This window comes from Raphanus sativus, chromosome 1, assembly GCF_000801105.2.
Source record: "Raphanus sativus cultivar WK10039 chromosome 1, ASM80110v3, whole genome shotgun sequence".
Classification (NCBI taxonomy): Eukaryota; Viridiplantae; Streptophyta; class Magnoliopsida; order Brassicales; family Brassicaceae; genus Raphanus; species Raphanus sativus.
The window spans coordinates 8809708-8826823 of record NC_079511.1 but is presented as its reverse complement, the minus strand read 5'-3'; the positions used below and the strand labels follow the sequence as shown (position 1 = coordinate 8826823).

General features: G+C 30.4%; 2 protein-coding genes and 2 long non-coding RNA genes across 4 annotated transcripts; 2 read left to right on the top strand and 2 right to left on the bottom strand.

The window, feature by feature from the left end:
- Positions 1-4134: 4134 nt before the first annotated feature.
- Positions 4135-5207, top strand: LOC108857530 (uncharacterized). The gene is made up of 3 exons (XR_001950362.2): positions 4135-4343; positions 4445-4917; positions 5125-5207. It is a non-coding gene; the product is annotated as an uncharacterized LOC108857530 (long non-coding RNA).
- A 104-nt stretch (positions 5208-5311) lies between these two features.
- Positions 5312-5851, top strand: LOC130501626 (uncharacterized). Its single transcript, XR_008939831.1, has 3 exons — positions 5312-5414; positions 5610-5684; positions 5787-5851. It is a non-coding gene; the product is annotated as an uncharacterized LOC130501626 (long non-coding RNA).
- Positions 5852-11112: 5261 nt separating this feature from the next.
- On the bottom strand, positions 11113-13438 carry LOC108855149 (anther-specific proline-rich protein APG). The gene is made up of 5 exons (XM_018628887.2): positions 12999-13438; positions 12553-12683; positions 12236-12469; positions 11525-11780; positions 11113-11428 (listed from the first exon to the last, which is right to left on the bottom strand). The coding sequence occupies exons 1-5, from the start codon at positions 13330-13332 to the stop codon at positions 11235-11237; spliced, it is 1149 nt and encodes a 382-aa protein (XP_018484389.1). The 5' UTR covers positions 13333-13438; the 3' UTR covers positions 11113-11234.
- Positions 13439-14519: 1081 nt separating this feature from the next.
- LOC108852944 (anther-specific proline-rich protein APG) lies at positions 14520-16862 on the bottom strand. The gene is made up of 5 exons (XM_018626417.2): positions 15949-16862; positions 15647-15795; positions 15318-15551; positions 14982-15228; positions 14520-14879 (listed from the first exon to the last, which is right to left on the bottom strand). The coding sequence occupies exons 1-5, from the start codon at positions 16796-16798 to the stop codon at positions 14689-14691; spliced, it is 1671 nt and encodes a 556-aa protein (XP_018481919.1). The 5' UTR covers positions 16799-16862; the 3' UTR covers positions 14520-14688.
- Between the last annotated feature and the right edge of the window lie 254 nt (positions 16863-17116).

The window sequence follows — 17116 nt, the reverse complement described above, 5'->3', positions numbered from 1 at the left end:
TGATAGAACATGCATTGATTATTAATTATTTTCTTGCGCAATTAATATGATCTCTTATGAATCTATTATAAATGTAATTTACCTTATTTATTTGAATAATTTTTGCGAAAGTTTTAATCACATTTATTGATATTTATTGAGAATCTGTTATTCTTGCACAATAGGGTATCACATTAATTCGACTTTTAAATCTTTCTAAATTTTCAAAGTCGTTTTTAATCTTGTTGCCTTATTTTAAATAAATCTAACTTGCGCAAGAAGACTAATATTTAATTCAAATCAGTTTATGATATTGTATATTTAATAACTTTATTTATTCTTGCGGAATGTGGTATCACATTAATTGGACTTTTAAATCTTTATAAATTTTCAAAGTCGTTTTTAATCTTGTTGCTTTATTTTAAATAAATCTAACTTGCGCAAAAAGACTAATATTTAATTCAAATCAGCTTATGATACTGTAGATTTATTTATTTTATTTATTCAATTTAAATGTTTATTATGAAAAATTAATATTTCATGCTTTGCCTCCTAAACAGGTATTACACTTTAGTGTTTGCTTACATTTTAGAGTTACAATAGCATACTAATGAGATGAACTCTTTTTTTTTTGCAGGTCCCGATGTTACAGTCCTCAAGTGATATTTTCTCTGGTTCTGGATTTTTCAGGAACTCCCTTGTCTAAAAGAAAAAAGCCAAAAAGATCATGATAGTAGCCTTGAGGATCAACACTCTCTCAACAAGAGACATTCCCACAAGAAAATCAAGGGGGAGTGATCTCGAAGATTTTTTAAAACATTTATTTCCTATCGTTATGGCTTTGTCTTACTTCCGCATTCTTACTATGATAAAAATGGATTTGACTTATCATATCTAACTTGGGATTTTTTTGATTATTGAAAACTTACTTATGTTGCAATGGTTTTTGTCACTATCCGCGTTATTCATTATTATTTATTTCAAAGAAAAACACATTTAGTCTTTTCTTTTCTTGTGATCATGATAATTTTTAAAATAATTGCATTGTAATAACGCCCATATTTTAGTAATAATCTGTTAGAAGAGATGAAATTATCTAATTTTCGTTCTAATGACATGTTATTATTTAGTCAATGTATTCGTTATTGTTTTTTAGTTATATTTTTTGTTGGATTATTTTTTTGTTTTCAGATCTCAATATATAATAAGGTCATTTTTATAATTATTATTATCATAATTTAACAATTATATTATTACTTGTTTATTATTTAGTTGTCACAATTTGCCTTGAATGAAAAATATGTCTATATTTATAACATTAATGATTACCAATTAATGATGATTACAACATCACGTAACATATATTCGTCATATTTAATTCACAAGATTGATTGGTAATAAATAAGAATGATCTATGTTAACGCATTAAATTCAAAACATCTATATAGCAATAAAAAATGTAATAAATTGTAGGAATATATTATTTGATACTAACTTGTCGTGCAATCATATTTAAACACAGTGATAAATATGATACCAAGTTGCGCAAGTAATCCACAATAAAAATAAGGTAAGTTATTAATAAAAAATTAGCAATTTACAAACATGGTAAATTACATTTAAAATCGTGAAGTAAATACTCTTGGGATTCAAATTACTGTTAAAAGAATGTTTACATTTTTGTATTTTTCAAAAAAAAGGTTTACGATGAGGGGGAGAGAGAGAGGGAGATTTAGTGTTTTGGGTATACTCAAGGATTTATAGTTTAGTGTTTAGGATTTATCCAAGGGTTTAGGGTATATCCAAGAATTTAGGGTTTAGTGTTTTTGGTTTTTTACCCAAGGGTTTAAGCTTTGTCCAAGGGTTTAGGGTATAGTGTTTATTGTTTATGATTTACTTTTTTGTGACGATTTTAAAATTGTTAAAAAAATTCTTCTTTTCGCAGCTACTAATATTTTTCATTTATTTTAAAAACTTAACACAAATTATTATTATTTTATTTATTATCTTTAAAAGAAGATGTACATTAATTGGCAAACTATGATTAGTTGGTAATTCACCCAAGAATTACAACATTCATCTGTTTGACATGTTATTATAACATTTATCTGTTTGATTTCTAGAAAAGGTGATCTTAGAACATTAAGATACCTATTATATTATCATAAATTGATATGCAGTAAATATGATATCAACTTGCCAAAGCAATCCGTATTTAATATAAGGTAAGTTATTAAAACCAGTGTTTCGAAAACCGGATCGGACCGGCCGGTCGAACCGGTCCGACCGTGACTCGCTGAAGAAGCCGAGTCCGGTTCGGTTTAAAACCCGGATTTGATAAAAACCAGTAAAACCGGCTGAAACCCGGTAAAACCGGTGACCCGGTTTAATTTTAAAACCCGGTTCTTAAAAATTAACATATAATTAAGTGTTTTTAATTATTACTAGCTAAAATTTAATATTGTATAGTTAGTGTTCAACTATTACTATTTAATTGATTTTTTATTTTTCTAAGAAAAAATGTGAAAAATATATTTTTGACTCTCATATACTATTTTTATTTTACCATATTCTTAAAATTTGAAATGTTAGTTGTAAAAATAAATAAATATGATTGTTTTAGCTGTAAATCATTTGTTCTTTTTTTAATTTTTAGTTTACATAGTAATCAGATTTATGTTTGTTGTTTATTTTGAGTTAATAAAAAAAGAATAGAGAAAGTATTATATGTAGAAGTAAAGTTTATATAGCATAAATATATAATTATATACATTTTTATATAAATAAAAAACCCGGTTCGACCGGTTGAACCGGTCTAACCAGTCAACCAGTAGCTTCACCGAGTCAGTGTTCGGTTTTTCAAAACATTGATTAAAACCAAATTAACTAAAGGTAAATTATTTAAACAAAGCAATAAATATGATACCAAGTTGCGTAAATAATACACAATGAAAATAAGGTAAGTTATTAATAAAAAAGTAACAAATTACAAATAGGAAAGTAACACAAATTTGAGAGAGAGAGAGATAGAGAGAGAGAGAGAGAGAGAGAGAGAGAGAGAGAGAGAGAGAGAGAGAGAGAGAGAGAGAGAGAGAGAGAGAGAGAGATTTAGTGTTTTGGGTATACCCAAGGGTTTACAATTTAGTGTTTATGATTTATCCAAGGGTTTAGGGTATATCCAAGATTTTAGAGTTTAGTGTTTGGATTTTTACCCAAGGGTTTAAGATTTGTCCAAGGGCTTAGGGTATAATGTTTAGTGTTTATGATTTAATCTTTTGTGACGGTTTTAAAATTGTTAAAAAAATTCATCTTTTGGCAGCTAATAATATTTTCATTTATTTTAAAAACTTAACACAAATTATTATTCTTTTATTTATTTCTTTAAAAAATGTTGTACATTATTTGGCAAACTATGATTAGTTGGTAATTCACCCAAGAAAAATTCATGATAAAATATTAAACTAGGAAACATTCATATATAAATCAAAATTGTGGTTGTTAAAAAAATAATCGGTGAATTAAAAGAATATTTACATTTTTATATTTTTCAAAAAAACAGGTTTATGATGAGAGAGAGAGAGAGAGAGTGAGAGAGAGAGAGAGATTTAGTGTTTAACCCGCGGGTCCCGCGAATTACCTGCAAATTTGGGCGGGGCGGGTGCAGGTATTTTGAATCTTTCATTGCGGGTAATGCGGATCGAAATTATGAGTAAAAAAACTAGGTGACCCGCGGGTTGGCGGGACGGACGGGGTGGGTCGATCCGTAGACCCAGCTCTACCCGTATAATTTGAATCTGTATAATGCCCGCACAGGGTGCGGGCCGGCCACCTAGTACTATATTAAAAGGTAAATAAGCTTCATAGATAGAGTGTCCACGTCACTCAGTTAATTCCAACCAATGGGAGTTCAGCATACATCCAACTCGACACTTCCTTCCCTCTGCTGGGCTTGAACCGAATTCCGTTTGGGCTTCGATTTCGTGGTGTTTCTGGCAGCCCGTTAACCCGTGTTAGCTCACATCATTTTCTCACAATTTACTTTTCTTCGTTTTTTACTGCCATGTCACCAGTCAACAAAGAAACCCTACGACTTACTCATCGACTTCTTCGTCTTCTATGTTTTCTTTTCTTCAAAACTCAGTTACAGAGTCCATCTGTTCTCAATGTGTTCTTCAATACAGTTTTAGTGGATTCGTTTCACCTCCCTCTCTTTCTCCTTCTTTATAAACCACTTTGTATTTACTTGCTTCCATTCAATCCCGAAAACTCCTCTGAATTTTTTTTTATCAGAAAGGCAGATAGAGGATCGTTGGTTGTGCGGCTGTGCGATTGACATCAAAATTCACGAGTTTGACGTTGCAAAGGTGAGTCTTTCCATCAGTATGCATCTCGATTGATTGTGAGAAAATATTGATTTTCTTTCCTACTTTTGCTGATTCTTGGCACAATTGATCACTGAAAGCAGCTTTCATCCAAAGTTTGGCTTATTGACTTCCTCCACAATGTCATCCTGCAAAAGTATATCAACAATCAAACAATCAAAAAGGGACAAAACAAATTCTGACATCAGTTTTTTTTCTTCAGTTTCAACAATTACGTGTACTTGCTGCTTCTATGTATTAAATAGATTAGAGTCAGAAGCTCTGGTTTTGAGCTTTTTGTTTACTGAGAAGTATGGAGTTTCTTCTGTATAGGTCAGAGGAATTGAAGAAAGAGGAATTGATATGTCTATGATATCTGAATAGATGGAGCTAGAGGCTATTAATTCAAGTTCTCAGCTAAACCATATGGTGCTTCCTGGGTTCTTTACTTGAATCAAAAACCCTCAAATAGCAATGCTGAACTGTATGATTTTCTTTCGATTGCTTCTGTGTTCATTTTGACAAAATATTCAGCAGAATGGAGGCAACCACCACTGCTTATCCTGCATTTTTAGAGGTAAATTTCTCACTGAGCCTTAACGTTTTTGTTTGCGAGTTGATTCTATGTGTCAAAAGTTTTTGATTCATTCTCGATGATGAATAGGTATGGCCATCCCAAAAGCAATTTTAATTAAAGACATATGTTTACTGAGAAGTATGGAGTTTCTTCCATATATTTATTAAAGATATTCAACTGAATCATTTTTTTGGCTCTGATCTCTAGGGAACTGTCGCTCAGGGTTCATCGCTCAAAGCCGTGTCAACCGATATGAATGTGGGAGCATGTACACTCTGACATACTTCTTTGCATCTAGCAGCAAGGTGATGTACCGTGTGGCTGATCAAAAGAGAAGGACAGAGACAAAATTCACAGCTTCTACAAATAAAATTGATGTTGTTCGAGTGGATTCTCGGACCTTATTGACGCCAAGATCAGCCAGATGAGTGATATGAGTTGTACGAGTGCCTCAGCTTCAAGTAAAACAACATCTAACATACATCTTAGTTGATCCTGTAAGTCTTCTTTCCTTCATCTGATCCAGTATCCTGTAAGTGGGAGAAACCATAACAAATAGAGTGTTGGGATAAAATTTTATAGGAAAAAAAGAAATTGACGAGAGAATGTTGTTAGTGCGAGTTCGCTTCAGCCATTATTACATCAAAAATATATATTTGTGCTCTATGAACTAATTTATTGTTTCATTGTAGTGCTCTACATGTCGGATCTCTTCTAAGCTCAATGTTTTGAATCCAACGGAGCTCCTAGGGAGACCACTACGTCAAGTATTCTCAGGACCTTTTATATTACAAAAGTGTTCAGAGACTATGTTCACCCGTTTCAGAATCTCAAAGTACTCATTTCCGTATGACTAATTGAATTTGCAGATATTCAAATGCTTGGCCACCATGCCTATCGACCTGGAGTGCTATATCTGCCACGGTATACAATTTTGACTCTCTTTATAGCAATGGCAGGGATTATGTGGGCGAAGGTACATCATGTGATCTTTTTACTCATCATTTTCATGTTTTATATGCCACAACACAACATAAAAATAGTTTCGTTTCAGTACCATTTCAGGCAGTATCATTTTCAAGATCTATACAATCTGATTACTCAAGTGTCACTAATAAATATTAAATGTCGTTGTAAATTTTTTATTGGGCAGGTATATGGATTCAGACAAAAGGTTCCAGCACGTGGTTTATGCTTGTGGTGTGAACACAAATCGCCGAGGAAAATGAGCGTCAAAGAAGGTGATAATGTGAGATGTTTGTATGAGTTACTCTAAATCTTTTCTGTTATAAGTGGTTTAGATTTGTCGGATTGTAAAACTTTACACATGTGTCTGAGTGAACAGATGAACTTGGTGTCGTATGAATCAGCTAATGGCTTTAGCCGTCGTACAAATTTGAACAAGGATTCAACTCTGTTGGATGGCCTCAATGAGTCAATGGTAGGGAATCAGCCCTGTTAATGGAATAACCAACAGGTTGCAGATCATTTAATCGAGATTTATGTCTGCTATTTTAGACGCAGGTGGCTTTCTCAAAACCTGGAGCAAGGAAGTGTTTACCATTCAGTGATCTGCAGATTAACTACTAATGGAAAAAACACATTTTTGTCTCTAAAAGATTACACAAGATCTTTCTCACTCTCACTTTTTCCCCTTTAAATTGTGGTAAAAGAAATTTCATGTGTCAAACACAATTGTGGTAAATTGTGTTCATTTCGTCTTTCTTTTTTTGGATTAGTAATTGGCATTGCCACTCTAAACTAATACATGTCATATTTTATGTAGATTATATCTAATATAGTATTGACATCATGTTTAAATTAGCAGTACCAACTATTATATTTAAGTTTATCAATCTCATATGTTCATTTGATCTATAAAAACCTTTATCCCTTCAAAACAGCTTAATGATAAGTTTCAAATCACGTAAAAACTACTATTAATATGAATGTGTGTTGATATTTTAGTGACAAGTTTTCTTCCATGTGCATGTTCTTCGCTACATTGAAAAGAATAATACGTTGAAGAGAACCAGACTTCTTTAATTTTTACAGTAAAACAAATACAAAGTAGAATTTTTATCATTTAGAGAAAAAGCTAAAGTTGGTACTACTAATAACCATTTGAAGGGATACACAAAAATACGACCATTTAACATACAATTAAACAAATTGTAAAAGCGATATGTAAACAACTATCAAGTAATCAAAATGCATAGTAATCAAATCAATTTAAAAATAACATTTTAACTAAAAATTCTATTAAAATACAAAATAATAATATAAATTAGACACTGAAATGAAAATATGTTTGGCACATAAAATCATGTTTGGAGTTATACCTATTACAATAAACTGCATAAATGTTGATATTCAAATAGAGCTTAAATTCACATACTCCACGAAATAAATAATAATACACGATAAACAATAAATAATAACTGAAAATAATATAAACAAATACAAGAGTTAAAAATAACACATAATGTAAAAGTAACTTTATTATAAATCATAAAACCCGTTAATAAAATAAATATAAAATTAAAATAGATTGAAAATAAATTGATTAAAACAATCTATTGGAAGGATATTAGAATTCAATAATTTGATATCTTCTCGAATCAATAAAACAATATTATTAACTTTTTATATATTTAGAAAAAATATAGTATGATAATCCGCGCGTAGCGCGGAGACGAACCTAGTATGTTGTAATTAAAGGGTAAATTAGGCTGAAAATCTGTAATTTATAATTAGGCTGAAAATTAAATAATGGATACTAGGTGTCTTCCTGCACCATGTGCAGTAAAAAAAATTAAAATATGTTAGTATAAATTTGATTTAACTAAATTTGATTTAAAAATTAAAATATGTTAGTATAAATTTGATTTAAATTTTTATTAATATTATAAATTTTCTTTTCTTATCAATATTTTAGTATAAATTTGATTTAACTAAACATAAAAATAAAGATAAAAATAAATTGTTTATTTTAAATTATAATTAAGAATATGCAAATATATATTTAAAATTCTAATCTTAGATAGATTTTTCTATCTATTTATTTTAATTAAATATATTAAATAAATATGTAAAAATTGCATAATTTTCAAAAAAATAAAATTAAACAATACTTATAAAATTTGTAGATATATATAAGAAACTAATGATTTACGATTTAATTTTATAATTTTTTAAAAAAATTGTATACATTTTTTTTGAAAATTTTATAATTTTAAAATAAATAAATAAATGATATTTCGAAATTTTAAAAATATTTGTAACAGATAAATATGAATTATATTTAATTTTTATTAATATTGTAAATTTTGTTTTTATTATCAATATTTTAGTATAAATTTGATTTAACTAAACATAAAAATAAAGATAAAAACAATTTTGTTTATTTTAAATTATAATTAAGAATATGCATGTATATATTTAAAATTCTAATCTTAGATAGATTTTTTCTATCTATTTATTTTAATTAAATATATTAAATAAATATGTAAAAATTGCATAATTTTCAAAAAAAATAAAATTAAACAATACTTATAAAATTTGTAGATATATATAAGAAACTAATGATTTACGATTTACTTTTATAATTTTTTAAAAATTGTATACATTTTTTTGAAAATTTTATAATTTTAAAATAGACAATTAAATGATATTTCGAAATTTTCAAAAAAAAATTAAAATTAAACAATACTTATAAAATTTGTAGATATATATAAGAAACTAATGATTTACGATTTAATTTTATAATTTTTTAATGATGAACAATTAAATGATATTTCGAAATTTTAGATGCCATAGTTGAATATATTGATTTAATGATGATTTATGTGTTATTACCATATTCTAAAAAAAAAATCCAAAATATAAATCAACAATAAGTGTAATATATGAGTTGTTACCATATTTTAAAAACTTTACAAAAATATAAATTAACATTAAATTTAAGTGTAATATATGAGTTGTTACCATATTTTAAAAATTTTACCAAAAATATAAATTAAAATTAAATGTAATTGTCCATGTCATATTAATCTATAAGCCATGTCATCAATATTAGTAGCCATGTCATATTATTTTTCTGAAAACGATTGTAGAGATGACATGTGGCAAAATCACTTCTCAAATATAGTATAGGGGATTATACCACAAAAAAAAAAGAGGAATTGTAAAAAGTCTTTGAATTAAAACAGTTCTTTCCAAATTCGAAGTAATCTGATTCTATTCTTTTTTTATCTCCATTATAATTAATACACATATCTTCTCTTTTAAAATAATATTTTTATCTACCATAAAAAAAATATTAAGTCCATATTATCAATTACCATAAAATATATAACATTCTTAAAAAACTTAATAATTAAAATGATATTTATAATAATTTTTTTAACTTTAAATTAAATTTAATTTTAGTTATAACAAAATCTTATTAATTATTTTTCATTAGTGCATTGATTGATTTCATAATTAGTAATATAATATTTTAGCAGTAATATAATATTATTATAAACTAATTTTAAATAAAATTTTATATAAAACAAAAAGGCAAAATTCTATGCTATTTTATAACTTTTATAGTTATTTTGTCATCATAGAATTAATATATAAATTAAATATGAAAATTATATTAAATTGTTAAATTAACATATTTAAAATAAAATATTTTCATTTAAAATAAAATATCATTCACCATTTAAAAGGATCAAAATTCGTAAACTATGTAATATTTTATACAAAAGAAATTGTAAATATATGTTAAGACTTTTATATCTATAACTACATATTATCTATTTATTTATTTTGGAAATCACAACAACATATTATCTAAACTTATTATATGCAAAATATAATACTCCCTCCGTTTCAATTTATTTGTCGTTCTAGACTTCGACACACAGATTAATAAAACATTTAATTTTGTATATTTACTAGATAAAAACATCATTATCAATACACCTAACTAGATTTCAACCAATAGAAAAATAGATTAGATTAGAAAATCAATAAATTTTGCATTGAAATAATAAAATGACACTTATTCTGAAACGAAAATTTTGCTCCAAAACGACATCTAATTCAAAACGGAGGGAGTAGTATATAACAAATCTTTTGTTTAAGTGTTGCTTACAAAATTTGCTATTTGAAAACATTCAAATTTTAATAATTCATTAAAAATACTAATAATAAATAAATTTTAACTATAAATTTAATGTTATTCTTAATTATAACAAAATATGTTGAAAAATATAAAAAAATCTTACCAAAAATTTCAGTTTAAAAATAAAATAAAACAAAATAATGGATTAATTTAGTAGTAAAAAATATCAAAAGTCATATAATTTCCAAACTAAAAAATAGTTGTGTAAATTTTCAAATTTATTTTTGGCAAAATATAAAATTTTAAAAATAAATATTCTAAACTCAAATTATTATATTTCAAATTTACAAAGATACAATCATAGCTGTTAAAGAATATTTTTTTGTAATGTAGCACGAGAAAAAGATATAATGTAAATCTACTAAAATAATAGGGTTAAATTACTAAACTAAAAAAAATATTTACTTACAAAATCCAGCAATATACTAAAATATAGATGCTAAGGTATATTTTAAACACAAGATGGAAAAATAAATTATTCTAAAACAATATTTTCAAATGTATTGTTGCAAACTGTATAAATTAAAAGAAAGATAATTCTCTATTTGATTTTCATATTAAGAATTTATTCTACAGAACTCGAAAAAATATTAGTATATAATAAAATTAAATACAAAGTAAAATATATAAAAAATCATTATATATGAATAATGTTGAATAATAAATTTAACCAATAAGGTTATAGAACTACACAATATATAATATTAAAATGTAAATCATATATTCAAGATATCTGTGATAATATCAAAAACTACATTTATAAAATGAAAGGTTAACTGCAGTGAAAGTCTAGTATCTAGTTATTATTAAGATTGGGACTTATTATCGTAAAGCTGAGATACATTCAGGATGCGACTAGCCGATCCAACTAGAAAACAAAACTACTTGAGTTCCTTGTTGTCGCTTATCGGCAAAGTAACCCCTCAGTATTCGGTAACTATGGTGAAGATATGCCATCGGTGCTAGCGCAGTCTAATAATATTTCTACAACGTTGCTCATAACTGATGAGATTTCTACAAACTATAAACAGTGATGGAATTTTTAATAGAGTCAATTTACACCAATAGAGTGATTTACAACGACTTTAGACATCTATAGCTTTATTGCGTTAGTATAACGAAAAGCATACAGTGTTACATTTTATTTCAAACGGTGGATGTATCTCTCAATTAGTTTTTTGGCTACAATTTTATTGAATCGTTGGGTAGGATGGAAACTATCCCAAAATAAGTAAGCAGATACATTGGAGCACACATCTGTTGTGAGTCGATTGCAGAGTATACCTGCTTCAAAAAGTCCAGTTCCACAACATCCTTTCTTTATTTCCTCAAACCCTGAAACATTAATATCCCAATTCAAGCTATAGATATATATGTTACTATAAAATTCATACTTGTAATTCTAAGAAGTCGTGTGCGGTCTAAAATCACCATAATCTTGTGAGTTTTCTGTGATGTCACTGAAAGGAGAGTAGATGTCGATGTAGAAGATATTTGAATTTGGAAGGGCCTGATTCAATCGATCCAACGTGATGAAGAGTTTGGCATTGAAAAGCTGAGATGCATAGTTTAGTTCTTGAGCGCAGTCTCTATGAGGACCTCCCTTTATGCTTCTTTGCGCTGGTATACATCCAAGTGGTGGTGTTCCTATCACTGCTATTTGTCTTGCTCCATATCCATGTAATTGCTGTTTAATTATATCCATATTATCAGTTCAGTAAGTTAATATTTGAACAGTTACTCCCATGATTATAATTAACGTGGGATTTCTGTAGTTTAAAAGAAAAAAAAATAACAGCTCGGTTTTTGCTGGATGAAATTACTTTGACTAGTTCAAAAGAAAATTGTTGTTTCAGATCCTATGATAAATTAGTTTTTGATTTTAAAAGTAGTCCAAAAAGAACTCACCATTGCATACTATGTTTTGTTTTAATAACCAAAAGGAAAGTACAAGCCTATATGGAACAGAATCTGTTCAAGTAAGGTCGTATTGCATAACTATGTTCCTAATTTTGTAATTTTGTAAACTCCTCTTAGGGTCAAATTCTTATTAATTTGGGTTCTTTTAGTTGTTAGCAAATTTCAGTTTACTTGGGGTAGATGAAATTATAGCTTTAAAAAAGGCGGGATGAAGCAGCGTACCATAACGAAACTAGCGGCAGAATTAGCCATCATTGATGTAAAGTTGTGAATGTCGTATATGAGCGATTGAGCCCCTTGACCATAGTATGTAATAAGCAGATCGTTGTTGCCTGCGACCACAATGGCTAAGCCCTTGGCTAATAAGTGATCAGTCTTATCTTTCCCTAGTGACCTCTTTACCCTCGCTATGTATTGTTCGAAATATGTCAACTGCTCCAACAGTGACCTCACCCTCTGGTTATATTTTGATGAATGATCATTAGGCTAAGAGCTAGATATATAAAATTAAAATCTTGAAGAGGTTGTTTTGATCTTACTGATATTTTGGATGTTAAATAGTGATAGCCACTACCACCCGAAGCAAATGATACGCCAGTGAGAAGTTCTTCTAGTTGTACGTTGGGTTCTAAATATGCCGGTACAATCGGCTTTAGTCCTAAATATTCGGCTGCATGGATTATGATACCAACAAACAGTTATTAGAGGAAATAAAAATGATATATATCGACCAACAAAACAACAAATATATCCTCACTACCTCAACATTGTTTCGATGTTTTAGAAACAAAGATAGTATTAAAAAATCTGCAAAAAAAGTTTTTTTTCTGGAAGGTCTTGTTCGCTTAACAAAATAACAAATAGATTATCTTCTAAATGAACTAATAAAGGTCACATATTAACGGAAACAATACAATTTATGCCAAGCTCCGGCTACCTCCCCAGCCCAAAAGAAAAGGAAAAAAAAAAGAGAAAGAGGACGAACATATATAATCAGTAGCGACCTTTCCATCGCTGAATCTCCCGGTGGCAACTCCCGTAGGAAAATTCATGCCATAGGGACGAAAATTACATTTCATTTCTGTTGTTAGATTATTATTATTTCCCGTGTCGATGATCGAATCACCAAAGTAAAACACTGCCGGTGTAGCTGGGTTATGTGGTGATGGATCACGTGGTGGGCCTGGACCAAATTCTTGTGTTAGCCATGGCAACAGTCGTCGGTGGTGGATCACTTGGGAATGGGTCGTCGTCACTAAAAAGATACAAAATGATGATAAGAGAAAGAAAATAAATCGAAGCAGCTTATATTGTTTCATAGTTCTACAACTATCAATCTCTGAAAAAAAGGAAAGGCTTCTCTAACAAGGAAAAACAAAGATGGAATTTTACTAATGATACTATTTTGCATGTGTGTTTATACAAAAAAGAAAGAAAGATGTGTATATTTTTCAACACACTTGGACATGCAATTTATGTGTCGTGTTAGGGTTCCGTGTGTCTCAAAGCTTCTTTTATCACATGTTTGAGATTTTCCTTACATTCAGCTTCATTTTTCCTTTTAGGGTCCAAAGTAGTAATAATACGTAAGCGTAAGCCAGTTGCAGATAGATCTTAGTTCTGTCGGGAAATGGTTATACCTTCTAAGATACTGTAATTAAATCTCTTTAGGAGTTTTTCTTGTCAACGAAATGCATAGTTAGACCGATTTGAACTCGGGTGTGGAGTGGACTTGAACACAAACCATTAAGTTACTGGTCAAAATTATACATATTAATCAGCAATGAATAGATTAGCATATACGATCATTTTACATATACACATGATTTATCTTATCATTCAAGATTCTTAAGATAGACATCATTTTATCTTTGAGATCTGTGAAATTAAATGAAATTATTAACAACTTAATGATAACAATAAGCAACTTATATATTGTTATAATAATCAGAGATTCTTAACAAATGTTTTAGGAGTCTATGCAATGAGAAATATTAATACTTTTGGGATCGCCAAACTTACAGTCCCGAACTTGAAAACCGTTTCAATTTTCAAAGACAGAAAATAGATAGGTAACCATCATAAACAACAATCATTTCGTAAGAACAATATGCTAATTAACACATATATACGTATGCAAAAGGTTTTCTCTCTTTTATCCTCACACGATAAAACACGTTTTGCATAACAATATGTTAATTAGCACATTGTTCTTATGAAATGATTTTTTTGGAACATTTTCTTATGAAATGATTGTTGTTTATGATAGTTACCAATATCGATTTTATGAGTCTTTGAAACAGTTAAAGCTTCAGGGCCGAAACTCAATTGCTCAAGTAGTCGATGCATAATATTTGTTTCAAGTGACTATCACGCACATATTGTTTGTCTCCCAATTAGTTAATTTGTTCCCCGGTTATCTTATGATGGATTATAGTCTAAAACGTACCGTACCTGTTAGTTTGCTCAACATAAGGAATACAAAACTTAAACAAAGATGGCTGGATCGTTGAGGAATTTGTTTACAAAAACCAAAAGTTTACATGACTATCTCAGATCTTGTTTACATTATTTGTGGAAGAAATTGATCATGCCTACATTATTAATATTGCAAAAGTTTCCTTTTCGTAAGATAAAAAGATTACCAATAATATACTAATAAAGATACTTATTAATCAGATAAAATGGAGGTATTTCTTTACAAGTTTTCTGTTTGATATTTCATAAGCTCTCTGACTGGGATGGATACCGTCCCAAAACAGATAAGAAGATGTATTGGGACATATTTTTGATGTCCTCTTTTTGCAGAATACACCTCCTTTCAGCAATCCTGTTTTGCAACACGGTTTCTTTATCTCCTCAAACCCTGCATGTATTCAAATTCATATGATCTCATATTATAATTAAGTAACCTATATGAATTCTCACAGTATTAATTATATAAATAATATAATAGATAATTAATTACCATAGTCTTCAGGGCTTTCTAGCATCTTACTGAAGATAGAGTAGATGTCTCCGTAAACAATTGTAGAATTTGGTAGGGTTCTGGACAGTTGGCCCAAACTAATTGAGAGCTTAGCATTGAAAAGCTGAGCAGCATAATTTAGATCTTCATTACATATTTTTTTCCTTTTAACTCTCTGTGAAGGTGTACATCCAAGTGGTGGTGTTCCGACCACTCCTATACGTCTTGTTCCAAATCCATACAGTTGCTGCCCAAATATTTGGATTAATATATTTCTTGATGAAAAAATTACATTTTAAAGAAAGTATAGTTTATTGATGATATAGCAACACGTACCAAAACGAAACTGGCAGCAGAATCAGCCATCATGGTGGTAAAAGAGTCGACGTCATTTTTGAGGCGTTGAGCACGACTTCCAAAATATGTATAAACCAGATCATTGCTTCCTGCGACCACAATGGCTGCTCCTTTGCTCACTATATGTTTAGTCTTCTTTTTTCCTACTAGCTTCTTCATTCTTTTCTTGTAGTCTTGGAAATATCTCAACTGGTCCAACATTGTTAATACTTTCTGATTTAAATAAGTCAAAAGATCAGTCAGTGTATTAGTAATGATTAATATTTCAAAAAATAAAATCTAGGGAATTATGATTTGATCTTTTTTACCCATGATTCAGATGTTTGAGGAAGATAGCCAGCACCACCCGAAGCAAAAGATACGCCCGTAAGTAGATCGCTTTGTTGTAGATCGTCGTTTTGTTGTAGTTTCTTGTCTAAATATGCCGGTACAATTTCTTTTACTCCCAAATATTTGGCTAGTGTAATCAGGAAACAAGGAGAAAAGTACATAATTAGAGGAAATATCTAAAAACGAGCTAGGTAAAATGTCAACGGGAAGAAGAACACACATTAGGCCAAACTGTGGCCCGAAAGAAAGGGAAGGTGACAGAGAGAAAGAGAGTACGAACATATATAATCGGAAGCGACCCTTCCGTTGCTGAATCTACCGGTGGCGACTCCCATAAGAAAATCAATACCATAGGGACGATAATTACTTTTTAGCTTTGTGTCTAGGTCATCGTTATTTCCTGTGTCAAAGATCGAATCACCAAAGAAAAACACTGCCGGTATGGTTTTGTTCTGTGGCTTAGGTGGTGATGGGGCAGGTGGCTTGGGTGGGCTAGGTTTTGGCGATGGGGCAGGTGGCTTATGTGGGCTAGGTTTTGGCGATGGAGAAGGTGGTGGTACAGGTTTCGGAGCTGGACTAGGTGGTGATGGTGATGGGCCTGGTTTTGGTGATGGACCAGGTGCTGGTGGTGGCTTTGGATGAGGCTTTGTTGGTTGCGGTGGGCATGGAGACGGGGCAGGTGATGGTTTTGGTTCCGGCTTTGGTTGAGGCTTAGGTGGTATTGGTGGACATGGAGATGGACCAGGGGCTGGTGGTGGCTTTGGTTGAGGCTTAGGTGGTATTGGTGGACATGAAGATGGACCAGGGGCTGGTGGTGGCTTTGGATGAGGCTTAGGTGGTATTGGTGGGCATGGAGATGGGCCAGGTGGTGGACCAGGATTCGGTGATGGTGATGGTGATGGGTTTGGTGGTGGGCCAGATTGTGGAGGTTCCATTGGCCAAGGAAACGGCCAAGGCCTCGATGGCCAGGGATTTGATGGCCAAGGTCCCAGTGGCCACGGCCAGAGCCGTCGGTGTACTACTTGAGCATGAGTCGTCGTCACATGGAAGATACAAAGGGATACGAAAATGAAAACAAAACGAAATGTTATCGAATAAGAACAAGAACGGACCATGGACGATTGCTTCATGCTTTTACTACAAGTAGTAGTAAGAATATGCGATTTCTTCTTGCATGTCAATATGAATATCAAAATGTGTGCTCCTATGTCTATTATATATGCATTACGTCGATTAGGACATGCGATTTATGTGGCAGTGTTGAAGTTGCTTTTGTCTCAATGCTTCTCTCATCACACATTTTGAGATACCTTCCATGTTCAGTTTATAGTCGAAACTTGACTCTCTTTTTTTTACTTCCGTCAAAAAACTTGACTCTCTTTTAAGCATCTTTCGTGACTTCCTGGAACTTAACTCTCTAAGGATCTCCAACATCTAGATTTTTTCCA